General features: G+C 58.9%; 1 protein-coding gene across 1 annotated transcript; it reads right to left on the bottom strand.

Annotated features, from left to right (window-relative positions):
- Nucleotides 1-2,336: 2,336 nt before the first annotated feature.
- LOC110469952 (semaphorin-3D) lies at nucleotides 2,337-13,703 on the bottom strand. The gene is made up of 17 exons (XM_031505988.2): nucleotides 13,580-13,703; nucleotides 8,756-8,916; nucleotides 8,005-8,067; nucleotides 7,662-7,781; nucleotides 7,234-7,336; nucleotides 7,005-7,133; nucleotides 6,582-6,727; nucleotides 6,240-6,354; nucleotides 6,063-6,132; nucleotides 5,561-5,705; nucleotides 5,262-5,484; nucleotides 5,053-5,141; nucleotides 4,522-4,563; nucleotides 4,100-4,257; nucleotides 3,832-3,896; nucleotides 3,529-3,659; nucleotides 2,337-3,446 (listed from the first exon to the last, which is right to left on the bottom strand). Exons 1-17 carry the CDS (start codon nucleotides 13,701-13,703, stop codon nucleotides 3,033-3,035), a joined length of 2,298 nt encoding a protein of 765 aa, XP_031361848.1. The 3' UTR covers nucleotides 2,337-3,032.
- Between the last annotated feature and the right edge of the window lie 12,457 nt (nucleotides 13,704-26,160).

Raw genomic sequence — 26,160 nt, 5'->3', positions numbered from 1 at the left:
CAAGTGTTGAGACCTGTGGGCACGTGTGGGATGTGGGAACACGAGCAGATCCCCCAGAGCCTTGCGGCTGCCCCAGCCCTTCCTGTGGGGCTCATCCACGGGACTCTCCCATGTCATCTCTGAATGGGGCCTGTGCTGGGGCAAGGTGTGAAGATGTGGCTGGGGGCAGTCAGCACCGTGGTCTGGATGTGGTTCTGGTGACTGCACACCTCTCTGCTCCTTGTCTCTCCAGGAGAGCACCCAGGGCTTCCAGAGCAGGCCCTGGCACATCCCTGTGCTGCCGCCTGATGTTCTCCAGTGGTCCCCCAGCAGAGCCTGAGCCCTGTGGCTGTAGGAGCTGAGGATGTCTGCCATTCTGCTGCCACAGGGTGCAGAATGTGCTTGAGGCTGGCTGTTAACCCAGCACCAGGGCGGGGTGTGAGGGCCATTCCACTTCCTGTGTGACCATGGCTCGTACAGGCCTTGGCACCCTCCTGTGGGTGGCTGCCCCGTGCATGACCTGCTGCCGGCAAACATCCGCAGCCCCGGCAGCTGCAGCGCAGGGGCCCTGCACAGCACGTGCCCCTGTGCAGCCCCAGCCCAGCTCTGCCCCAGCCACCAGCCCTGGGCTCCCCTAGGCAGGGGATGGGCCCTGGCAGAGCCTCGGCTGAGGTGGTCACAGAGATGCCCTGGCCACAGCGCTCCCATGGAGCTGGCAGTGGCTGGGGCTGCTCCAAGGCACCTGCTCTCTCACAGTGCCATGGGAAGGATTCCCTCTGCCCCACAGAAGCCACAGGGGAGTGTGGGTTATTCCCAGTGGGAGGAGCTCTCTAAGCTCTAAAACTCCCCATCCCCTGGGGCCTGCTCTTCTCCCTCACCTGCTCTCCCCAGAGGTTTCTCCTCTCCAGCATGTGACTCTGCTGCAGAGGGTTCTCTCTTGGTTTTACTGAGCTTGAAACAGGGGTTTTCCCTGCACTGGTTAAATTCTTCTCTTGCTGCTGAATTTCTGTCTCCAAATGACCTGATGGGAAGCAGCTGCTGGTTCTCAGAGAGGCTGTGGGTGACACTGAGGACAGCAGCACAGGACCCTCTTCAGAGGGTTTTGGACAGGAAGAAAGATATCTGAGCACAGCCCAAGGCCAGGGCAGATCTGTGGGGACCTCAGGAATGGTCAGCTGGCCGTCTATGCTGGCACCCAGCCCTTGGCCCTTGCCTTTGGTGGGAAGTTTGCTCTCCTGAGGACCGGGTGAAGGCTGGGTACCACTGTGGGATAGTGCCATGGGCACAGGGCGGCTGCTGCTGCTCTGTGCCCTGGGCTTGGTGGGCTTGTTGCCCCCCCTGCTGATGTGCCTCTTGCGGCTTCCTGGTGGGCTGCAAGGTGGGCACAACACAGCCCAGCCTGGCCCATGTTGGGCAGGATCTGCTGCACATTGTCCTGGAGTGTTTGGGTGGGTGGGGAGGTTGGGTGCAGCTACTTGGAGAAAGCAAATATTCTGGCAAGCAAAGGGTGGGATTTCCACGGGGTCTTCACTAGAAAAGATGTGCATTTTGACTTAATGATGTCAGTGAATCATAGAATGCTTTGGGCTGGATGGGACCTTAAAGATTGTCTTGTTCCAGCCCCTCTGCCATGGGCAGGGACACCTTTCACTAGACCAGGTTGCTCCAAGCCCTGTCCAGCCTGGCCTTGGACACTTCCAGGGATGGGGCAGCCACAGCTTCTCTGGGCAACAAACTCAAGAGGCTGAAGGTGTGAGGATTGTTGCTAGTTTGAGGGTGGCTTCCAGGCCAGCAGGGACAAGTGCAGCAAATACCTTCACATCTGGTATTTCTTGCCACCCTGGAATAAATGTTGTTGATCCAGTCTTGGAAGGACCACGGGTGGGGGAGGGCTGGGGTGGGGGGCAGAGGTTGAACAGGGACCATAGTCCAACTAGATTACAGTGAGGGATGGCTCCTTGCACCTTGGAGCAAATGCTCCCTGTGAAGGGACGATGGGGCAAGTGAGGGAGAGCAACCTCTGCCACCTCCCGGACCACCACCGCTGCCTCGGCTGCTTCATGGTGCCTGGCTCGGAGCTGGAGTCTGGCATGTCCATGGGAGCCTGAAGGAATCCATCACTGAGTCTCATTTGGGGTTTTCTGTTGGTTTGGGTTTTTCTTTTTTTTCTTTTCCTTTTATTTTATTTTTTTTACTACCGCCTTAGTTTGTGGCCTGTCTTGTTGTGGTTGGAAAGAGTATCACTAGCCAGGTGGGTCTGTTGGTTGGCCCCACGCATGACCATGTGCTTCCCTCTTCTCTCTGTTGAACGGGATGTGCTCGCCTGATCTCCCAGAACAGAGACTTTGAACAATTCGTTGTTTATATGATGTATTTATTTTTACTTGTGTTTCATGTCATTTTTTAAAAAAATAATAAATTGTAAGTTGGTATAACTGCCTGTTGCTTCTCTTTTTTTTTTTCTTTTTCCCAGTAAAATAAATGTCAAAATGAAAAAAGGAAAGTGGTGTCATTTGAAGTGGGTTGGAGCTGGGCTGGGCATGAGCATCTCTGCACACCTGGAGCCCAGCCTCAGCCAGCAATTGTGTCCTGCTGCTTTCAGCAGCACCTGGGCTCCATCCACACCTCGGCAGCCACTCAGGTGAACATTCTGCTGCCTCCAGAGCAGAGGGAGGCATCACACGGCCGGCCCTGCTTGGGCTGCGTGCTGCAGGAGTCAGGGAACCATTGGGACAGCTGGCCCTTGCCCTTCCCTGTCCTCTGTGCTTATTACTGCTGCTGCTGTCATCAGTCAAGGCCAGGGGAAAGCAAGGAAAATAAATATTCTGCAGGTAAATAGCTGTGAGTCTCGGAGAGGCGGCGGGGGCTGCGTGCCCTGGCCCCGGTGCCCCGTGGGGCGCGGAGAGGCCGCGGGGCTGGCGGGGGTTGAGGTAGTAACAGCGAGGCGGTTCTGCACGGGCAGGAGAGCGGTGTCCCGGAGCTGGAGCCGGCGTGCGAGGAGGGCCCTGGAGAGGCCGGGGGGAGCTGTGGGCAGCCCTGGCTCCCTCTGCCCCTCACAGGCGCTGCGGGTGCCTCCGCACCCGGCCGTTCTTGCTGTCGGGGGACGGGTGCTGCCACTTGTGCCAGGCTCGCTGCCGCTGCCGCTCCTGCAGCCGCAGGGCGTTGCAGTAGGCGTCCAGGCTGGTGCCCGGTGCCCCCAGGGCCCGCGGGAAGCCCTTGGAGCCCGGGTGCAGGTCAATCCGGGGCCGGGGGCTCTGGTGGGTCCCGCCCGGCTCAACCGCCCTGCTCCGTTTGTACGGCGGCAGCTCCGTGGCCTCATGCCTGATGACGCGGAGGCTGTACCGGCTGAGGAGCCGGGAGAAGGAGCGTTCCACCGCCTGGCACTCGTAGGTGCCCACGTCCTCCCTCGACAGCTGGCGGATCAGCAGCCCTTGCTCCAGCACCAAGAAATGCCCGTTGTTCCTGACCTGAGGCGAAGACAGAGCTCGTGGGTCAGTCCGTGGGGATAAAAGCCGCCCTGCTCCTCGTCCCTGCTGCCCTGTCCCGTACCTCGCTCGGGGCTGTCTCCTCGCCGCGCCGCACCAGCCAGCGGATCGTGACCTGCGGGGAGCGCGCCAGGCACTCGAGGAAGGTCGAGTTCTTCTCCACCCCAAAAACCACCTTCTCCACCGCGGCTCTCCCTGTGCAGGGGAGGGGTGCGTGCCCTGAGCGGGGCTGTGTGACCGGAGGGAGGGCGGGCAGCACGGAGCAGCCAGCCCGTGGTGGGAGCGCTGCGTTCCCTGCGCGGTGCCGCCCGCCCTCCTGGGCATGGCGCTCCCTGGTCTGGCTGCCCCCACCGGAGCTGGCTCTCACCCTCTGCCGTGTCCTGGCACTGGCTGAGCGGGTCAGATTTCAGCACGTCCTGGCAGCGGGCACGCCTGTGGGAGAGCAGAGAGGGTGTGGGATCCCCCCGCGGCAATGCCTCAAGAAGGGGGACTAGGAAAGGGTGGGTGACAGGCAGGCAGAGAGGCAGTAGGGATCTGGCTGATGGGAAAAGCTCCAGGTCTGCCGCTTGCCCTTCCCGGCTCCCAACAGCATCTCCTCGCAGGGGCGTGCAGGGCTGGCCCGGGCACACACTCACCTCTTCTCGGTGAGCAGGTGTGGGGCGCAGGTCTTGCCGTCCCAGGTGCAGTAGGGATCCCTGGCCAGGCAGCAGTCGGTGCAGGTTTTGCCGTAGAGCTCGCAGCGGTACAGGGGGAGCTGGAGCAGCCCGTGGGTGCTGCTCACAAACAGCTCCTGCTGCTCGGGCAAGCGGGACAGGAGCAGTCAGCACCCACGGCTGGAGACCGGGGCTGGCAGGGAACAGCCCTGCCCCGTGCTGGGTGAGACACTGGGGGACAGGAGGAGTGCGAGAGAGAGCCTGCCGTTCCCTTAAAGCCCTGGCAGGATCACATTCCCTAATGTGCGCCCCCTGGGGCCAAGGGACCCGGCAGAGGGCTGGGATGAGCTGGCCTCTATCCCTGTCCCCGGACTGCTTTAGGGAGAAGCAGAAGGGACACTCACCCGCTTTGGTGATAACTTCATGTCCAGGATGGGAGAAGGTACCTGGAGGGGGAACAAGAGGGTGCTGCAGCCACGTCAGTCCCTCCTGGGGGCCCCAGCCTACCAAGTAGGATTGTGCCCCCAGGGATTACAGGATGCCAGGTCCCTGGTCACCTGCTCCATGCAAGGAGCCTGGGCCCTGGGCTGGCCCTTCTTGGCATGGGCAGCCCAGGACAGCTCTGCCCGGCAGCCCTCCTTTCAAATTGAGCTCAGCCCTCCCATTTCAGTGTGGGCTCCAAAGTGCAACCCACATGCCCCCTGAGGGACTGAATGGGGAGCTGGAAGATGACTTGGCTCCAGTCCCACTGGCGCCCCTCGGACTTTTTCTGCTGCCCAGGGTGGGTGGGAGCCCCCAGCAGTGAGGTGAGAACCTCCCCGAGAGCGGCCAGTGACTTCCTGCAGAGCCTGCAGGGAGGGTGTCAGGGCCACGGGTGGCTGTGTGGTCCAACCCTGTCACTTCAGGCCCCGTGGTGCCACCCTGGCTGCCTGTACCTTAGTGACGCTGATCTCCTCCAGGCTGATCACCTCGGGGCCGCGGCTCACCCCGCCGGCCAGGGCCACCTTCAGGACTTTGCCGTCATCTGTGAAGGCAGCGGGCGGAGGATCTGTCAGGGCTGGGAGCACCCGCGGGCTGGCGGGACCAGAGTGCCACGCAAGCTGCCCCGCGGTGGCAGCGCTCCCAGAGCCGGGTGAGCTCCCACCTGTGCCGAGGAAGAGCACGTCGTATTCCCGGCTCTCCGCGTCCAGCCGGTGCACCAGCAGCCGCCGCAGCCGGTACGGCACGTTGACCCGGAGCAGCACGGGCTGCCGGCCCTGCGGGTACACGGGCTCCCACATCAGCTGGTGGCTGCGCATGAAGCTGATCAGCTCGTCGGGGAAGTCCTTGGTGGACTGCAGGAGGGGGTCGTACGTCTCGCTGGGGCACTGTGTGACACAGGGGCTGCATTAGGGCCAGGCCGGTGCGTCCCACCGCCCCTCCCGCTGCTCCCCATTCCCTTACCGTGCCGGGGCGGGGGTAGGGGACGCGGCCCTTGTATTCCACCCAGCGGTAGTCGAATCCCTCCTTGTGCGCGAAGGGGCCGCTGAAGGCAGCTCTCACGGCAGCCATGGAGTAGATGCAGACGGCAGAGCCACTGAAGACACCGCTGTGGGGAAGCACAGGGCTCTCAGTGGCCCGGCCGCTCCACGGGGACCAGGTGTATGCACAGCCGCCCCCCTCGAGCCCACGCTGTCCCCTGCCAGCCCTGGAGTCGCGCACAGCTCCCCGGGGGTGGCAGGAATCGCTTTGACACAGCCAGTGCAGCCCGGGGATCGCTGGCTGTGCCGATGCCAAAAGCGTGCGTAACGATGTGCGGGTGAACCAGCGGCAGGGAGGGCAGGGAAATGCTGGTGGCCCTTCCTCAGCCAGCTGGGTGGTGGTGCTGCCTTCTCCCCACAGAGCTCCCTGGGGACAGCGCTGGTGAGTCCACACAGGGCCTGTCCCACATGAGGGTCCTGCTCACCTGGAGACTGTGAAGAGCCCAAAGACAAGGGGGTTCTGGGGGTCCCGGGTGCGCAGGAGGAAAACATCCTCTGCAAAGAGAGGGGTGGAGCTGAGGCACAGGGTGCAGGTGGGCATGCTGGGGGCGGGCTGGAGGGAGCAGCCACGGTGGAGCTGCATTCCAGGGCCGGGCACTCACCCAATTGGTCGAAGTGGGTCTCAGTGCCCTGGGGCCCGGGGATGGAACACACCAGGCGGGCCTTCAGGAACGTGCTCCAGCGGTTGATGAGGCTGCGCTTCCCTCCAACATCGTTCTGCCAGGCACCAAGAGCCAGGATCAGTCCAGCCTCTCTGAGTCTCCTCCACTGCTGTGCCCTCCTCATTCCCACAGAGGGACACTCCCAGCCCTGAGCTTTTTGCCTGTGGTAGGTGTGCAGTGACACCTTCATATTCCTCTGATTGGGGTGCTCCTTGGTCCAAAGCAGGTAAAAGCCCACCTGGTGGGACAACAGGCCACAGGGTGTTGGCCTTGAAAACTGACCTTGCAGACCCTGGCCACCCTGGCGTGGATGTGCCGCTGCTCCCAATGCCCAGCGTCCATGGCCGTCTCACGGAAGAAGATGTAGACTTTATCATCGTGGGGGTTGTAGGTATCAGGGATGGCATAGGCACCAACAAACGTGGGCTCTGAGGGGGAAGAAGCAGCACAGTGTGGCCCTGTATCCTGACCCCACCCTGGGGTACTGCTCTGAAAGCCCTTGGGAACAGTGTGAGGCACTGAGGGGACAGAGGCCCATGGAGACCTGGCTTCCCAGGAGGCAGTACACCATTCCCAGTGCTCAGGCTGTAGAACATGGAGCATGGGTCCACCAGGGCTTCATCAGTGCTTCACCCCAGAAAGGAGAGAGGGCCTAGATTAGAGCTCTGGCCCCAGCCTCTCCCCAGCTGGAAGGAGAGGCCCTACCGTGCAGCCAGTGGTCCTGGTTCTGCTCCGTGCGGATGTAGCTCTGCTCGGCCCCGTGCACCCAGGTCCGGAAGAAGGCAGCGCTGCTGCCCATGAAGTCACTGGAGGTGCCCGAGTACAGCTCCCCACCTGCAGGGTCAGGGGGTGTGGGTGGGAACAGTACCTCCCAGCAGAGGTTGTTCCCAGCACTCCCCTCCCAACATCCCCTCTGCTCCTCACTCCCTCTTACCCATGAGGAGTCCCGTGAAGGGTTCGTGGGGGCTGTAGGGGCATCGTCCTCGCCCCGATTCCAAGGAGTGGGTCACCAACTGCATGCGGGGAGCCCTGGCACCCTGCCAGAGCCAAGGGGGACATGTCAGCCCAGGGGGAGCCTGAGAACAAGCTGGAACTTGGAGGAAAGAGGGGAGAGGATGGGAAGGAGGTTGGTGTGTCTGTGACGAGTGGGCTCCTCCCGGGGAATGCCAGAACCGGGTCCCATCCCCATTGGGACACCCTGACAGCCCCAAGCCAGAGCTGCTCTCTCCATGTGAATTCCAGGGATAGTTCCACACTGGCCACCCTCCCGAGGCTCTGGGGGTCCCTCTCCCCCTGCTCCCAGGGAGAGGGGTCTCTTGTCACTTTCTGCTCAGGGCTATGTCAGTCCAGGGTGTCCCTCACCTTCCCCCGGGCTCCCAGCTGGATGAAGGCACAGACAGGCTGGTAGGAGCCGGTGCCACAGGCGAACACGTGGCTCTGGTTGAAGGGCTGCAGGAGGCGGATGAAGTTGGCACACTCCGTCTGCACAGGGGAGATTTTGTCAGGGCTGAGCTGTGGTGACTGCTGGGGGTGTGGAGCCTGGCCAGACCCTGTCCTGGCAGCTGTTCAGCTGGGCTCGGCTCGGGCTGGCTCCACAATGCCATTCCAGGCAGACCCCCAGGCTCCATTTCAGGGTGATGGGGTTGTTTAATATCATTGCTGAGCTGCCAAAGGCAATGGGTGGGGGCTGCCAACCCTACTTTACCTCCACGTTCTTCCCTGCCAGCTGGCAGTGCTCAACCTGCTCCCTGGGGGCTGGCCAGAAAATCTGAAACACAAAGACCCCACGGATGCAGCCCCTGCTTCCCTCAGCCTCCCGTGGCACCAGTGGGAGCAGGCTCAGCCAGCAGGCGCTGCCAGGCTCGGGTGCACAGTGAGGACATGGGGTTGCTCTGGCACAGGTCTGACACCCCCCTAAGTCCCCAGCGCCCGGTGGGCAGCCTGCCAAATCAACTCAGAGCAAACCTGGCACGGGGACACGGCCTGGGCGTGCCGTGGCCCACCCAGGCGGTGGGCAGGCTCTCCTGGATCCCAGCCTGTGGGAACACCAGGCTCCAGTGCCTTAATGGGATTTTCTTTTGTTGGGCTCTGGCCATACACCCAGCCAGCAGGATGTCTTGGGATGACATTAGTGACTTGCTGCTGGAGCTCTTGCAGCAGCAGCAGGGACTAGGTGTGACAGCAGGGCTCTGGGCACTGCCTGCAGTCCACCCAGGTCACATCTCCTGGCCAAGCCACCCTGTCCCTCTGGCGCCAGCCCTTCCCAGCAGGGCTCAGCTCCACCAGGGATGGGCTGACCCCACTGATTGAGACATCCTGGTGTAAATGTCCCTGGTGAGGTTAGAACAGCCCAGTTCAGAGCACATCCACCCCCACGCCCTGGCGCTGGGACAAGGAGTGGCTCCCAAGGAGGAAGAGGCCAGCCTGGCCAGGGCCACCATCCTCCCAGCACTGACCTTCTCAGGCTCTCTGCTGGGATGGTCCAGGTGGAGAAGGAAGATATGGTTTTTTGCTCCCACCATCAGCCAGGCTCTGTCTTCATCCACCAAGAGAGCCTGGAAATCCATCTCATCCCCTGAGGCCAGCAGCAGCCGAGAGCTGTTGGATTTCAGCAGGTCTGAGGAGCACAAACAAGGTGGAAGAAAGAGAAACCCATCCATGAATGACACAACTGCAGCCAGAGGCCCCATGCCTCCCTCTCTGGGACAGCTCTGGTTACCTATCCTTGCTCCAAGGGTACACGACATTCCTGCCACTGCCTTGGCAAAACCCACCACCCTTAGTGCTCCTGAGCTCATCATGGAGCCTCCTCCACGTGCATAGCTGAGGGGAAACATCACTCCTGCAGAGAGCAGAACTGTGCTGACCTTGCCCTGGCTGGGCTGGTTTGCAGGCACAGGGCAGGACAGGGGTTCAGCCCCAGTAGCTCAGGGTGCTCAGCTTCCAGCCTGCCTTCCAGAGGAGCTCCTGGAGCCCCAAAGCCACCCTGAAACCATGGGCAGAAGATGGAGCAGAGAGGTGACTCACTTGCTGTGACTCCTGGTGTGTTTTCCCCGGGCTTCAGATCAAGGGAGTTTACATAAAAAAGGTTTTGCTGCTGCTGGGGCAAAGCCTCTCTCCAAGGAAAGGCTGTATGGAAACAGAGCCAGCACAGCCTGCTCTGGACACCCTCTGCACACACCCCTAAGCCTCTGAGTCTGCAAAGTGGCTGCTGGGCTCTACCCCATGTCAGGCAGGATGGATGAACTGGGACTGACCCTCGTAGGGGAAATCCCCATCTGTGCCTCCAGTGCCATCCCAGCCCAGCACTCCTCATTTCCCACTCTGTGTCCTGAGGCACAGCCTAAACTCAGCATTAGACTGGGAAAGATCCACGGGTGCCATGACCCAATGCACTCCTTTGGGAGCAGAGACAGGATGGTGGGAGAGGCTCTGCTGCTCTGGCTGCGGCTCCTCCCAGAGCAGCCGGGGTGGCTCGCCTGGCCCTTCTGGCACAGTTGTGGCCATGTGGGTGTGTGAGGAGGACAATAAGCTGTTGTGTTGGTTAAAACTCCGGAAACAACATCCCTGGGGCCAGTATTGGTCCGTGATGTGCAGTGCCAGGTTTGGGGGCTGTCTCTGGGGCGAGCCCCCCCCCCATACAGCAGGAGCAGCGGCTGCACCGACATGGGACCGAAGCAGCTGCCACCCCCCAGCCCTGCTCCCAGGGGTCAAGACGGAGAAAACCAGCAGTGAGGCAGTCCTTGGAGCTTCCAGAAGTCATAACACATCTCTTCCCTCTCCAGAAGTTACAGGACGTGGCTGGGGATAGAGGGCAGTGCAGGGTAACGGGCAAAGGTGAGGCCATGGGAGGGGGAAATGGAGATGGGCTGCACTGGATGGGGGCTGAATGGAGATTGAATGTGGCTGGAAACTCAGGGAAACCTGTGAGATCCGGGCTGAAAGTCTGCCCGAAGTCGCATGGAGTGAGGCAGTGTGTCAGGAGCAGAGGGAAGGAGGTGGTCGGGGAATCGCTGCCGGCCAGGCGGACGTGCGGCCCCGGCTGCAGGTGGGGTTGGACGTGGGCACAGGCACGGCTGCATCCAAAGGGAACCGGCTGACCCGGGGGCCTGTCTCACTTCCTTCCACTCCTTTTCCAGGGCAGAGGGGAAGCGGGGCCAGAGCCTGGGGCTGGAGACGTCACTGACATTTGCTGGTCCCTGCTGGGCCAGGCGTGGGTCCCGATCCAGCAGCCAGGCTGGCTCCCAGCTAGCGCTTCCCTCTCCCCTGCTCCGGGCAGCTCCGGTTACGGCGGGGACACAAATCCTCCTCTGCCAGCAGCAGCTCCAAACCACATCAGGGAGCTCCTGCCTCTCCTCCTGCTGCACAAAAACCTCACAGCCCCGCTGCACTCCCTGCCTTTCCTCGCATGCCCAAGGGCTCTCCTTTGGGCACCAGAGATACAGGGCAGAAGGCTTCCAAGCCATTTCCCACCAGCTGAATGGGATTAACAGCTGAATTCCTGTCCCTTCCTGCGGGCCATTGTCCCTGCTGGATCTCCAACAGGGTGCGGTGCATCGTTCACCCTCCTGTGTCTGCCAACGCTCCCAGGACCTGCCTGATCCGGGGGAAATGTCAGGCAGGGCTCTGGGGAGGGGGGCTGGGGTGGGAGGGCAAAGGCTCATCCGGTACGTGAGTGTAATTAAGAGGAATGGGTACAAGCCTGGTCCTAGTAATGTCACTTGCTGGTCACTGTCTGACCTGCACCAGCCCTGTGTGAGGACAAGGTCAGGCAGGGCGATGGAAGAGCCTCTCTGCTGCCTCTGGTAGTTTGTGGGAGAAACCCTGGAAGGACTCACTGCCCTGCCTTTGCTCCCTCTGGCAGGTTAATGACCAGGAGGGTCTGAGCCTGACCCCATGGCTCTGCTCCCTCACCAAGGGGACATCGAGTGCTGGGATCCAGACCCAGAAAGCTGCTGCTCAAAACCGGCCTCTTCTTACCCTCAGGTCATTAGATCCAAACCCAACACTGGAGCCAGGGAGCCAGGGGGGCTCTGCAGCAGCCGTGCCATGGCCAAATCTATGGGTGAGCCCAGAGAAACATCCTCTCCTTTGTGTTCGCTATCTCCCAAGGCCACGGTGTTTGTCTTTATTGCCGGGACCGCTATGGATGGCCTTGTCCCATCCATCATCTCCTCCTGCCCCTCAGCCCAGCATCCCCCGTGCAGGGTGACCCTGAGCTTCCTGGGGTCACAGCCCGGCTGTGCCGGAGGGCTGCCCTTTCCCCTTCCCCCTCACCAGGCACAGCAGCCCACGGAGGAGATCCCTGAAGCCCAGGGCAAGCTTGGTGCTAAATCGGGCTCTGGCCCCTCACTGCTGTTGGCTATAAGGAACGTGCCAGGGCAGCCCTGGGAGCGATAACCAGGGCCCGTGACCTCCCCGTGCTCCGGAGCACTCGCTGTGCGGTGGCAGCCTCTGAGTCCTGCCTGGCCGCAGATCAAAGGCTGGCAGAGGAGCTGGGTGCCAGCTCCTGGGGTATTCCCGCAGGAGAGGCCGGCAGCCGTGCCGTGCCTTCCCTGCAGCGCAGCCTGGGGAAGGAGAGGCCGGGCTCAGGCATGCCAGGGCTGAGCCAGCTGAGCCCACCTGCCCCTGGGTGCTGTTATAAACTCCTCCTCGGCTCCTCGGCAGGGTGGGAGCCGCTGCTGTTGTTCCTGGCCCCGTGCCCTGTGCCCCATCCTTCCTGCGCTCTCCGGCCCTGGCTGCTGTCATTTCCTTCTCCCGACCCTGCTTACGTCTTCCGCGCCCCACCGAGGGCTCTGCCCGCCACCCCCATGCTGGGATCTGTGGGTGCGGCTGATCCCGTGGATGGACTCTCAAACGCCTCCTTTTATTTATTTTTTTTTCCTAGGGGTTTTTAAACCTAAACTTCTCAAGGCATTGTGTCCTTGAACCTGCCCCGTGCTGTCCATGAGTCACATCCCTTCGCCATTGTTCACTTCGTGCTTGAGCCCTCCTGATGTTGGGAGCTTCCTCTTCTGCCTCTGCCCAAGGCGTGAGGGCTTTTGGCATGCCTGGCTCCGGGACCCTGTGGGGCTCTGAAGTCAGCAGTCCCCTTTCCCTCCAGCTGCCCCAGCAGCCCCATCTGCCTCCTCTGGCTCCAAGGAAAGGCAGAGCTGAGCTGGGCTATCAGCAGGGCCATCTCCTCACACAGGTATCCTGCACCCTGGGAGGTTCAGCCCTCTCCAGCCACGAAAGGGGAGCATCTGTCCCTGCCTGGAGAGCAGCTTCTCAGGGTGATGGAGTGGGCCAAGAGCATGGCCCTGGAGCCTGGAGTGCCGTGCCCATGGGAAAACTGCTCCACCCTCTCTCAGGTGTGGAGAGGGCTGGGCCAGCCCTCCCAATGGTCACATCCAGGGCAGCACTGGGGATGTGCTGAGCTGCCATCCTCCAATGAAAGCTCATGCTCATGCTGTTTTCCACATAGGAGAAGCTGAAAGCAGCTCAATTGGCCACATCCTTGCTGCAGGTTCATGGCAGGGTGAGAAGCTGCCAAGCTGGCAGGGTTCTGCTCTAGTTGGTCAGGCCATTCCCCTGTAAATTTTCTGTAGGTACTCCCTTTCCACACTTCTCTGGGCTGTGTTTTGTGCTACCTGTCAGTCTGCCCTTGCTGCATTGTCAGGTCACCAAAGCAGTCCCCCCTGCATCAGGCTTGAGAGGAGCAAACTGTGCCTCCCCTGAGGAACTCATCATCCAAACAGAGAGACAGATGCGGGGAGGAAGGGAGAAGCACAGCAGGGAGATGATCTGAACAGGGAATCAGTCTCTCCTGGCAGAAGAGGAGGATCAAAAGCAGAAGGGCTGAGCTGGGGTAGGACTGTGGTGGTGGGGGGCAGAGGAAGAGGCTGGTGAGTCTGTTCTGGGGCTCAGTGTCCCTGTGAGCAGAAGGCAGGGGACATTCCCCAGTGGTACCCAGTTCGGCCCCAGCCCAGGACACACCAAGAGAGGTCCCCAGTGACTCTGAGCAGGAGGACACATCCCCTCTGTCCCAGGGTTCTGTTGGATCAGGGCAGGGCATTCTCTGTTCAACCTCTTTTTCCAATGGCAGCAGCACTGGTGCAGCATCCCCAGGGGTTGTGCTTGGGTCTTCACCCCTGAAACATCCTGAGGGCCCAGAGTGTGGAGAGATTACAGCCATGACCACATGGCTGTCTGTGTCCCCAAGCCCTGACCATCCTTTTGCTCCCTGGAGGATGCTCTCCCAGCCCTCCCAGGCAAGGTGCAGACCCCGAGGAGCCCCTTACCTTTGTAGGTGAGGCGAAGGCGTGGGGCGTGCTGCTTCCATGCCCTGCTGCTGCCCAGCTGCTGCAGGAGCAGGCAGAGCAGGAGGGTGGCCAGGGGCAGCCAGTGGCCAGGGACAGCCCACATGCTGGCACAGGGAAGGAGGCAGGGTCTGCTCGCCCTCACAGCACCATGGTCCAGCGCCGAGACGCCACCTCCAACGCCGGCTGCAAGCAGAGAAGGGGAAAGGCTTCACTGTGGGCACTGGGCCAGTGTGGGCACTGGGAAGGCAGCTGTGGCTGGGACCCTCTTACCTTCCACCCCCCTGGGGGCTCCAGCACATTCCATGCCCAGGGAGTTCACAGGGCAGCTATTCCAGCCTGCCTAGGGGAGGTGTGCAGGGTGATGCCAGCGTGCCCACATCATGTGGTACCTGGGAGAACTGGGATTTGGGCATCCTGGAGGTGGCTGACGTGAGGGCATGGTACCCTCCAACCCTCCAGTGGGCTCTCAGAGCTTGGGCATGCTCTGCTCAGTATCTGCTCGGACTCCAGTGCTTGGCAGAGCCTGGTGCATAATCCCTAATATTCATCTGTTCTCAGCTTGGGGTTAAATCTCATCCCTTTCACTGAAAGAGGAATTTATGTTTTGGAACACCATCCATAAATGCCATATCTGTGATCTCCCCAATATCATCTGTGGCTCCGTGTGTGCATGACACATCTCTGGCTAGGATCTGTGCAAATTCCTTGTCACCACAGAGCTTTCTGAGGCCACCAGCATCCGCTGGCTCCAGGGTGCTGTGGGTTGGAAGGGCTCTTTAACGCACACACACACACCCTTTGGAGGTGTACAGGGGTTCACAGCCTCTCACAGCAGCTCCCACAGCCCCTGCCAGGAGCAGGGCTGGCCTGCCAGCTCTAACCACTTAATCCAGGCTACTTAGATGCTTTTTCTCCACTTAATAAAAAACCTGGTCCCTGCATGGTAGCTCTGACTAACTCCCCCTATTGCTGCATATTAACTTCTTCCAGTCCCATGACTGAAAGATTTAAAATGAGCTTTTTGGCTCATCCCTGCCCAGAGGCTCTTGGCACAAGGAGCAGGGGATTCCTGCCATCCCAGCAATGGGATGTGGGAGGGATGGTGGAGCCAAGCCTTTCCAATTGCCTTGCACAAGAAGGAGTTCTCAGCTCTGCCTAGGAGGGAGGGTTTGGGCTGGTGGAGTTGGGCTTTCTCTCTCTCCCAGCAGCAAACTGTGGTTGGGATGGGGTGCAGCTCCTTTCTTGCCCCTTCCCTGCCTTCACTACTGCCTGGATCTCACTCTGGTCAGCACAACATGCTGCTGCTGCTCCAGGTCCTTCCCCTCTACCAGGAGACCTGGCACCACTCTGGGACATGGATGTGACCTCAGGGCAGTGGCTGTGCTGTGCTCTGTCCCTCTAGTTTGGGGCAGCTCTCTCCACCCAGACAGCCCTTCCTGGGCACTTTTCCACATCAACCATTGCCTAGGGGGGGGAAAAAGCATCCCATAAGCATGATGGGTTTAGCCAGGTTCAGGCTGCTCCTGCATTGAGGAGAGGTGGGGTTCTCTGTTAGGAACCCATCAGCCACATGCTGCCCTTGCTGCCACAAACACGTCCCCAGCAGCAGCAGTGACAAGCAGCATCTCAGAGCCCAGCACCTGCAGAGCTCTCCCAGAGCCTCCCTGTGCACTCACAGCCGTGCCCTGAGCGAGCACTGCTGTCCCAAGGGTCATCACAAGGACGGGGCTGGGATCTGACAGAGAATTTTTTTTTTTTTTGTCTTTTCCAAAGTGCGTTGTGTTGCTGCAGGGCTTGGGAAAATGCTGTCCTCTAATTGAAGGTTTCTATAAATGGAGCTGAGTCTGTGCTAGGCTTAACTTTGGGCTAAGGCAGACTCGGAGGAATCTTTCACGACCCAGGGGATGCCAGGACAGGCTGGGATTCTGCAGATGGCAGGCAGGGCACTGCTGCTGCCTCAGGACACGTTCACACACGGTGAACTTTAGGGCCAGGCATGCGTTCCCGTGAACAGCTCGGCTGTACCAGCGCTCCGTATCCTGCCCTGGGAATGCCAAAAGGGCTGATGGCAGCAGGAGCCACAGCCATGCCCAGGAGGATCCCAGAGCCCTGGCACAGCTGGGCACAGGCATAGGAAAGCGAGGGGTTTGCAGCAGATAAGGAAATAAAAAAACTGCCAGAGGATAACCTCCAGTAAGGAACACTTCCTATGGGTGTCTTCCTTTCATGAGTGTTTGGGGCTCCCTCCCATCGTGCCCAGGCAGTGGTGAAGCACATCCACCTCCTGACACCTGGCTAAAATCCTGGCACAGCCCCCTGAGCTGCCTGTGCCCGCAGCCCCTGGCACAAGGACATCCCTGGCTGTGCCAGGCAGCGCGGGGGCACCAGCAAACAGATCTGCTGGAGGGGAAGGGCTCGGCAGAGCTCACACAGAGAGGGGAGCTCGGGTGCCTGGTGGATGGAAACAAGCTGGGAATGATGAATCCAGGGTTAAATTAAACACTCCCGACAGCTTTAAATAATCAACTGTCCAGAGCTGCAGCTCTTTCCATCTCAGTTTGGAGAGGGAAGTGCTGATGAGGGTGGGCTGCCAAGAGAAGGGGAGGCTGGGGGCTGACATTTCATACTCCAGGCACCACAGGACCTGCAGGGGAGGACTTGGGGGATGGCAGCCTTGTTCTGGGGGCCTGGCAGTCACCAGGAGTGCCAGGCATAGGTGGCACAGGTGGTGACACCATGGTGCTGGGCTGAGGCTGCCAGCAGTCCACCAGGTACTCTGGTCCCAGTGGCTACCCTGTGCCCTCCCTCCCTCCCTCTCTCCCCTTCTACTGGAGTACTGCAGAAGTGACAGAATCACAGAATGGTTTGGGTTGGAAGGGACTTAAAGATCATCTTGTTCCAGATGTGGGATGCCACCCACTGGGTCAGGTTACTCCAAGCCCATCCAACCTGGCTGTGAACACTTCCACAATGGACAAGCCACCGCTTCTCTGGGCAGCACATGCCAGAGCCTCACCACCTTCACAGTAAAGAATTTTTCTTAACATCTAATCTAAATCTCTCCTCTTTTAGGAAAACCATTTCCCCCTTGATCTATCACTATCTGGCTGTGTAGAAAGTCACTCTCCCTCATTTTTATAAGCTCCCTTTAAATTACAGTAGGGCTGCCTTGAGTTCTCCACAGAACAGAAGTCCAGCAGGTCTGAGGTTCTGGGCTGTCTCACCAAATCCCCTGGAAAGCCTTGCCAGAGAGCGAGCAGCCCAGAGAAAAGACAAATCTCCTTTATTTGAGACGTGGGTACAGGAGGGAATAATTTCCCCGCGAAAGCACCAATTTCCTCCTGACATCCCCTTTGTGTTGCAATGCCGTGAATAGTTTAAAGCAGCCCAAATTTCAGAGGGGGAAGGGCGCTAGCAGTGGGTTTATGGGGCTGTAGATGATCTCTGAGAGGGAAGGGCGTGCTGAACTCGGCTCCGCGGCGATCCCGCAGCACGACCAGCGGCGGTCTCCGTGCGCTGCGCTGCTTTCACAGCCCCGGCTGTGTCCCGGCTAATCCCCACGCACCGGCAGCCTGCTGCCTTCTCCGGTTACCGCAGGGCTGCCAGGGCCAGCGGCAGGAGGCGAAATGCCGCTCCCCAACAGCTGGGGGACCTCAAGGGAGAGGGACGGGGGGAGGAGAGGCACTGCTCCCCTGGTCAGCATCCATCCGTAGGGATCACCCCACGAGGGGACAGAAGCGCTGGGATAGACATCGCCGTGAGAGGGGGGAGCCTCAGGGAGCCAAGACCCCCTCCATGGGGCTGGTGCTTCCCAAAGTTCCCAAGCACCCAAGCCCTGGCTCCCAGACGTGAGCCCCACGCTCCTGAGACTGTCCTGCCTCTCCCGGCATAAGCCTGGTGTGGGTGGTTCCCCCTCTGCCAGTTTTGGGAGCTGGGACAGAGTCACACCCTGGCAAGGAAGCTGAGGGACAAAGCCAGGGCAGGAGGTGCAGGGGACTCAGCCCGGGTGCCCATCCCGCACGCACATCTGCGGGCAGCTGCGTGCCTGCCCGTGCTCCGTGCCGTGGGGATGCGGAGCCACGCGTGAGGGGAGCGTGCACAGCCGGAGCTGCTGGCCCCGTGCCCTGCCCGCAGCTGTCCCTCTTCCTAAATCACCTCCTGCCCCCTCCCTGCTCAGCCCAGGGCTGTCCCTCTCCATCCCTGCGGGATGATGGATTCCCCGGCAGCTGCAGGGAGAGGCAGCTGTCGACTTTCTCCAGTGGAAGGACAAAGACACATGGGTGAGCCCTCCCTGCCTTCCCCCGAGCTGCCAGGCTGGGGCAGAGCCACTCCCTGCGGGAGCCTGTGGTGCTGAGTGATTTGTGGGAGGAGGACGTGACCGTCCCGCTCCGTGACATCAAAGCTGGGACCGCAAAACCGAGTGCCAGAGCTTGGGTGGCACTGGGACATCACGGCGTGCCCTTGAAGCGTCGGGGTCTAAGCGAAACCTTCAGTAGCAAGGTCACACGTGCCCACACGGATCCGCAGAGGTCGAAGGGAGGAGATTTTTGGAGGGGTTGGATAAGGGACTGCTGGGCAGCAGCAGAAGGCTGAGGCTGCTCCAGGTTCAGCCCCATCTCTGCCATCACACAGCCAGGGGCCAGCAGGATCCTGTCCAGCCGGGACATCCCCCCACTGCCACCTCCTGAGATTCAATCCCCTGGCTGCACTTAGCCCCAGACCACCCTTCCTTGCCAGGCAGCGCTGCTGCACTGTGCCAAGCACCACGGGTGGGGACAAAGGCACCCAGCTGCTGCTGGCACACTGCAGACCCTCGGGATGTCACCCCTGCCGGCCGGGGGGCTCCCCGCCCATGGGCACTGGGTGACAATGGCAGTGGGGCAGGGACAGCCCAGGGGTCTGGGCATTGTCAGAGGGCCCTGGCTGCCTGTGGTGACACCTCAGAGCAAAAGCACAGCACAGTGCTTGTCCCCCTGAAGTTACAGTAGCTGCAGGCACGCTCCAGCTGGGACCACATCCTCTGAAAGCAAATGGGGAATTGCCAAGCCTGAGGCTGGCCAGGGTATTAATAACTGTTTATGAAGGGATAAAGAGCTGGCTTCCCTTAACATCCTGCTAATCCCTTTCTTGAGAGGCTGCTGGCTCAGTCCCCACCTTTCCCTTGCTACTGAGAGGTGAAGCCTGACCTGGCCTGGCTCTTGGGCATCTGGCTGGGAAGGTGGCCCAGCAGTGGGCTTGTCCCAGGGCACAGTGAAGGCTGCAGCAGCCCCTACTTCCAGTCCCTATAGGACTTCTGGATGTTCCTGAATGTGCTGCTTGTATGGGACATCCACTGTTCCTCCTCCTAATTTAGCCCAAGGGCATCCAGACCCAGGAAGGCAGCAAGTCCAATGTACAGAGAAAGCTGAATGGAAACAAAAAGCATTTATTGCACCTTGCACATCTGCTCTCACCTAAAATGCTGCCAGAGCACAGGCAGCTTCCAGCACAGAGCAGTGCCACAGTCCTGTTGCCCACCCCAGGGCTCCTGGAGTGGGCAAATGTTGTGGTTTAATATAGAAAAAGAATTTTTTTTGGAAAGAAGAAGTCAATTTAGATATTGACTAATTAAAAGTAGACATGCCTCTGAGAACACAAAGGGTTAAAAGTAAAATTTTAGAAAAACTTGCTCTTTTTAGTTTTAGTTAGAGTGCAGTGCAGCCTTTATTTGCTTGGCACATTATACCAGTATCAAACCATAACAGCAAACCACACTGGGACACCAGTGGGAAGTGGCAAATTCATAGAGGACTGTGTTCCTCCATAGATAAAACAGAGGAGAAACAAGTGTAGATAAGTGTATTAAACTCTGGGCTGACTCAGCATATTAAATTCACATTTTGCCTTCGAGTGCAATTGAGAAGCTTAAATTTCTTTCACAGAATAACATAATTGTAGGGGTTGGAAGACACCTCTGGAAATCATCCAGTCCACCCACCCTGTCAAGACAGGGCCACCTGGACCAAGTTACACAGGAATGAGTCCAGGTGGGTTTGGAATGTCATCAGAGAGGGAAACTCCACAACACTCTTGGGGAGCTGTTCCAGTATTCTGTTACCCTCTATGTAAAGTTCTTCCTTATGTTGAGGTGAAGCTTCTTGTGTTTTGCTTCATGGCCATTACTCCTCATCCTGTTGCTGAGCACCACTGAAGAGCCTGGCACCATCCTCTTGGCACCCACCCCTGAGATATTTATATGCATTAATGGGATTCCTCTCAGTCTTCTCCTCCCTAGACTAAACAGGCCCAACCCCTGCAGTCTCTTCTCAGAAGAGGCACTTCATGACTGGAGGGGGCTTGCCATGCTTTAATGTTGTGTTAAAGTACCCAAGTAAGGCAGAGAAGAGGCTGTGTACTGCCTGCTGAGCTGCCAGGCCAGGTCCCCAAAGCCTCGGGGGTCCCCAGAGGCAGCACTGAATTCCTCAGAGCCATTTATACCCCAGTGCTGAAACCCACTCTTGTCACCTGTCTGCCACATGGCCTGACACTCAGCACAGCCCTGGGGAGGCTCGGGGGCCCTGCCCCACATGGCAGTTGTTCTCTGGGCTTCAGATTTTCCAGGCTCAGCCTGGGTGAATCCCACATGTGCTGACAGGGGCTCCAAGGCCAGGGATCTGCATGGACTCCAGCAAGGGGCAGGTTTGCCTCTCCTCCTTGCATGGGCTGGCTGTAAATCCTCCATGGGTGACACCTGGAGTTTCAACACAGAGCTCACCAGCCCTGGGTCACCAGCTGGAACCCAGTGTCACAGGCTGCTGCTCCTTTGGTGGCCTCTGGAAAAGACGTGGTGGGTTTGGCTGAGTCCTGGTGGGACCCCTGCAAAGAATTCCAGCAGAGACCCAAGGGCTGTGAGGGACAGCTCCATCTCCAGGGAGACATCCGTGGCAAAAGAATTCCTGTTCCCTGGGCAGGCTGCAGCCTGTCCCAGCACTCCCAGGACAGCACCGATTGCTTCCCGAAGATGCCAAGGCTATCTGCAGCAAGCCCACAGGATCTGTGACATTGATTTTCTTCATTCACATTGTGATTATTGCTTCCCTCCTCCAAACCTATTGGACGGGGATGCTCAGCACCACTCAGAGTGCTTTTAGCTTGGCCACATCTCCGCATTCCAGGCAGGAGCCGGCCATGAAACACCTGCTCTGCTGCTCGGTGACCTGGCTCATGAGCCACTTCACCACTGCCAGCCAGCGACACGGCTGCTGCTCGCACTCCCGGGGCCACCGGCTGTCCCAGCTGGGGCCACCCGCCTCCCCCGACACTTGAAAGCTCGGCAGTGTTTTGTTTTCACCAGCGGGAGCCCCGCTCCCGGCGCTCCTGGCCGCTGCGCTAATTGGAACAGGCTGGGCAGGCGTGGGGGGCTCCGCCGGAGAAAGTATTTTAATGAGGATGAAGGATGCCTGACCCGTTATCTGCTTCTTCTCAGAGTCTCTTGGCCGGGCTGCTCGGGAATTACCGCCTGTTTTGCCGGCTAAGGTGCCTGGCTCGCAAGCCCTGGAGCCCTGCGGAGCCCCGGGCCCGGCAGCCGCCCCGGCCCCGGACGGGCTCCGCCGGCGGCAGCGCTGCCACCACCGCAGCATCCCGGCAGCGGCCCGGGGCGCTGCCTGCACCGCGGCTGCAGCTTCTGTGCCGGCTATTTCCCGGGAGCAGGGAGCAGCAGAGACGCTGGGATGGCCGCCGGGCCGTTCCCCCCAGGTCGCTCGGTCACTTCCCCGGAGATGTGGGGTCTGCTCCGGGCGGAGCTGAGACAGGGCAGGAGCTGGGCAGCTTCACACCGGGAACCGGGGCAGCCGCAGCAGGATGCTCCAAAGCACACAGCTGCCCTGCTTTTGTCATTTCCCTGCCCTGCAAACACAGGCAGAAGCCAGCCCAGAACACGGACACAAATGGGGGTACCCCCTCCCAGCACGGCTCCTCTGCCAGTGTCTCCAGAGGGGCAGAAGCAGACAGCGCCATGTGCCATGTCCTCCTGCCCAATCCCTACCTCACGTGAAGGCCTCTCTGCCCCCCAGGAACTCACCTGCATGGGGTTCCACCACAGAAGGCCACAGTGGCTGGCATTACTCTAGCGTGGGGCTGAGGCACAGATGGATTAAGTGACCTGCTCATGGCCAAATAGGAAGCACAGCAGGGCAGGGATTGACCCCAAGTATCTCATCTTCCCCCAAAGAGCAGCTCATCCTCCTAGAGCACAGAGCAGCTCAGCACTGGGCCTGACTCCGTGCACGTGGCTTTGGCACATGGTGGCAGAGCTGTCACGGTGTCACCGCCCGCCCGTGGGAGCACACACTGTGGGAAGGCCAGTTCCTCCCTCAGAGGACAAGCAAGGGACAGATTGAAACCGAAAGCCCTTGTTTCCCCTTTTCACACGACAAAGAGCTCAGGCCAAGTTAGCTGACATCAGTGGTCTCCTAGAAAAGGGGGAAATAAACCTGGACCCGATGGTGGGAGAAGCAGGGGAGATCCTGCACACAATAAATGGCAGCTCGCCAGCGCACGAGAGCAGAACAATAACCCCACACAGCTGAGTGCTTGTGAGCAGTGTTGTTCCAGGGAAACCAGACCCTGGGCAGGCTCCCAAGTCAACAGGGGCTGATGCTGGCAACAGTTGTGCTCCATGTCATGCCATGCTGACAGTGCAGAGGGGTTGTGCTGGTCTGGAGCACACATGTAGCATGCCTGCAGGTACAGTGGAGCTGGGGGAGATCAGGGGGTACATGGAGCATGGAGGTGGCAAAGCCCAAATATCCTACAGCAACTACACTGGGAAGTAATAAAGGCTTATCTCTGCCAGGAGTATAGAGTGCTCCCTTCTGGGTACTGCAGAACCTCTGTCATTCATGGCATTTATCTGCAAGGAGATGCTGGGGGTTTATGGCTGTGTTTTGAGATCATCTAGTCTTTAGGGAGGGAGAATAACTAGGTACTGTGAGTCCAGCCCTATCACTTACACAAGTCCTTTCATCATCCTGTGCTTCAGTTCCCCCAGGTAAAATGTGCTGGAGAAGGTACAGCCAGGTCCTGTGAGCAGGGTGGGAGCAGGGAGGCATCAGGTGGCTTGCAAGGACCAGAGAGGACCAAGGATGGAGACCCAGTCCAGGACAGGTAATTTTCATCTGTCCCCCTGTTCCCACTCCCCTCTTTTCTCCCTGTTCCAAGCAGTGGGGAGCACGATCCCCTGATCTGACTTCCTCCAAATGGGGGCTCCTCAAAAAGGGCAGGTGAGGCTAGGTGTGTCCCCCTATTCCCCATCCAAAAGCCAATCCTGGCTGCCCCTCCAGGCCAGGAGATGACTCAGCTGTGGGTTTGTAACCATATGAGCGAGTGCCTGTAAGGATCTAATTGCCCTGTGCTCTCTGAACTTCCTCTCACTGTAATCCCAGACGGAGTGGGGAGAGCCCAAACTTGGAGGAAGAGGCAGCTCCAAGAGTCTGGGAGCCAAAATTTATAATAAATCTTCCTGCTTGCTGTAAACAGCCCCTGAGCGTGTGCCACAGGAGCACAGCAGAGAGCCAGGCAGCAGAATCCCCTCTGGAACCTCTGCCAGCCCTGCTGGCTTGGGCTGGGCTTGGCAAAGGGCAGGGGCTGCCAAGGATGCCAGACTTGGCTCCAGCTCCCTGTCCTGGAGCTGGGTGCTGCTGGATGCTGCTGCTGGCAGCACCACAGCCTGGGCATCACCTCTTGTCCAGCCAGATGAGATGGCTCAGGCTGTGGCAGCTGCTCTCCAGCCTCCGTGCACAGGCATGATGGGATTTGGGAGAACATCTCACATCCTTGGGGGTTTCCTGTTAAATTCTCAACCTAAGGAACTGCAGCAAATGATCCTTGTCTTACACACTTGTGGAATTCAGTGAGATTAGATTAGGGGTGAATTCTTCCCATATTTCTTATAGGGCTGATATCTCAGCCCTGGCTTTCAGATTGACTTCCCCATCCCCTGCTCATTAATCACGAGGGTGTTTGTGTCTCTGTCGCTCTCAATACCGTTAACTCAGCAGGAGTCATCTATCTGTTCCAGCAGCCCATCGTGTCAAGCCAGTGACCCGTCAGGGCTGCCTGACCCCTCCCTTTGAAGGCAGAGCAGGAGTGGCCGGCAGAAGGCTGGACACGCTCCACTGGGCGAGGAGAAAGCTCCCCATGGCTCGCGCTCGGGGCGCGTGGCCGGCATGTGTGCCACAGTTCTGGGACCAGATCTCCTGCAGCACTTCCCCCTTCCCTTGGGCACATGGCTGCAGGGAAAAAGTGCTGCTTTCCAGTTTAGCAGTATTTTCCTGACAGTGCTCAGCAGCTGGATCAAAGCAATGGTTCTTTAAAGGCAATAAACTTCTTAACTAAGGGCAGGCTCACTGGAGCTGATTTTCAGTGAGCAGCGCATCCCATGGCCCAGATGCCTTCTAGGGTACACACTCAGGAGCTGTGATTCATGCCAAGGGTTGTCTTAGTTCAAGGGTAGAAAGAAAGAAATTACCCTTTTTGTCTTAATTTAAGTTCTCTAAGTGTTTTTTTTTATTTGTTTCTGGCCATAAACAACCACTCAGCCTTCTCCTTCCTCCCTCACCCTGTGTATCAGCCCCTCACGCCGAAACCCACCCGTCACTCTCAGGACACTCAGGCATGCAAGTCTCCTGACTCCCAGCCATCCATCCCCGAGATCTGTGATGCTTCCAAGCAGAAGGATCATTACTTAAGGGACTCCTTTGCAGAGCACTCAGCATTTCTCAGGCTCTGTTTCTTTTCTGCCTGCTGTATCACTTGACCCGAGTTTCTGAGAGCTGAGGCATTGCAGAGGGGGTTGAAGAAACACGATTTCCCTGTCCCAACAGATTTTATAAAGCCCAAGCAGAGGACAATTCCCTCACTGACCAGGGAGGCTGGTTTTTTGTTTTTTTTTTTCTCCTTAGATCAAGAATGACACAACCGTTTTGGAGGCAAATGACTGATTGCTAGCTGGTGAGGAAGGAGAAATCTCACAAAGTTATCTCTGAGCAGTGGCAAAGCCAATTAGCTCAGTGTGGGTTTTTGGGCTCCTCAGCAGCAAAGTAGAGCATTGAAGCTAAGAAACCCTAGAAAAACCAGCTCTGGAAACAGCTTCAGTGTAGTAAAAAAGCACAAAACCTCCTGGGACCCAAGTTACAGCATTAAAAGATATGACACAAACATAGAAGATCGGGGGATCGGAATAAGGTAACCTTTAGGGTCCCTTCCAACTCCAAGCACTCCACGATTCTATAAAGGTCAGTAGAACTTTTCATGCCGTGCCAGGGCAAGCAGAGCGGCAGGGAGAGCTCTGCTCTCTCCACGGGGGCCGGGATAAGCCCAGTCACTCCTGAGTTACTCTGCACGAAGCTGTAAAACACCACGAAGCTGACTGAAAGCAGAAGAGCTCATGACTGATCAACCCCGGCTCCTGCTCCGCCGGGAATGCCACCCCAGGCAGCTCTGAGGGAGCGAACCGAGGCAGCCCGGAGCAGCCGGGCTCACGAGCAATTAATTAATCGATTAACCATCGCTCATTACTCACCGGCCAGCGGGATCCCGGAGGCGATGCTCACCCTGCCGCCCCTCCAGCGGCTTCTCGCAGCGCGGCCGGAGCACCTGGGGCTGCGGCGGCAGGAGGAGCCGGAGGTGGGAGGACAGCGGGGGCAGCCCCTCGCTGATCCCGGCCGCGGCATCCTGCGGCTGCCCCGTCCCGCCGTGCGCACGCCGCAATTGCCATCTAGCGGTGCGCGATCGTGCGGCCCATGCAGCCGCGGGGAAAGAAAGGAATATTCCTCTTTTCCCGGGAAGTTCCATCCCTGCAGCTCGCGGCGCAGCTCGCGGACGGGGATAGGAAAGCCGCGGATGCGGCGCTCCGGCTGGGGATTGGGAAGCCGAAGAGATGGGAGAGGCTCGTGGGCATCGGGGGTAGAAAGGAAAGCTGTGGTCCATGGGCAACTCCAGAGCAAAATGTGATGGAAAGGCAAATCTGTGAGGATTTGGGCTCCAGTGCACAAGCACAGTGCAGCGGGAGCAGACACGACCTGATGTATTAACTATATATTTCCCCCAGAATCCCGTGTTCAGCTTTGGGCCCCTCACTAGAAGAAGGACATTGAGGTGCTGGAGAACGTCCAGAGAAGGGTGAAGGAGCTGGGAGCAGCCTGATGAGAAGGGGTTGGGGGAACTGGGGGGCTTCAGCCTGGAGAAAAGGGGCACAAGGTGTCCTTATTGCTCTCCAGAACTCCTTGGCAGCAGGTTGGAGCTGGGGGATGTTCAGGCTCTTCCTTCAGGCAACAAATACATGTTATGGTTTAATCAGGATAAAAGGACAGAACAAGAGGAAATGGTCTTCTGGAAGTTTTGCCAGAGAAGATTTAAATGGGATATTAGGAAAAACTTCTTCACTGAAAGGATTGTCAAGCATTGCAACAGGCTCTTTAGGGAAGTGGTGGAGTCACCATCCCTGGAGGGATTTAAGAGTCATGTAGAAGTGGCACTTGGGGACATGGTTTAGTGATGGGCTCGGCAGTGTTAACAGCTGG

The sequence above is a fragment of the Lonchura striata genome, chromosome 12 (assembly GCF_046129695.1).
Source record: "Lonchura striata isolate bLonStr1 chromosome 12, bLonStr1.mat, whole genome shotgun sequence".
NCBI classification, from domain to species: Eukaryota; Metazoa; Chordata; class Aves; order Passeriformes; family Estrildidae; genus Lonchura; species Lonchura striata.
Note: the sequence above shows the minus strand (reverse complement) of the source record. Positions and strands in the feature narration are given on the sequence as shown.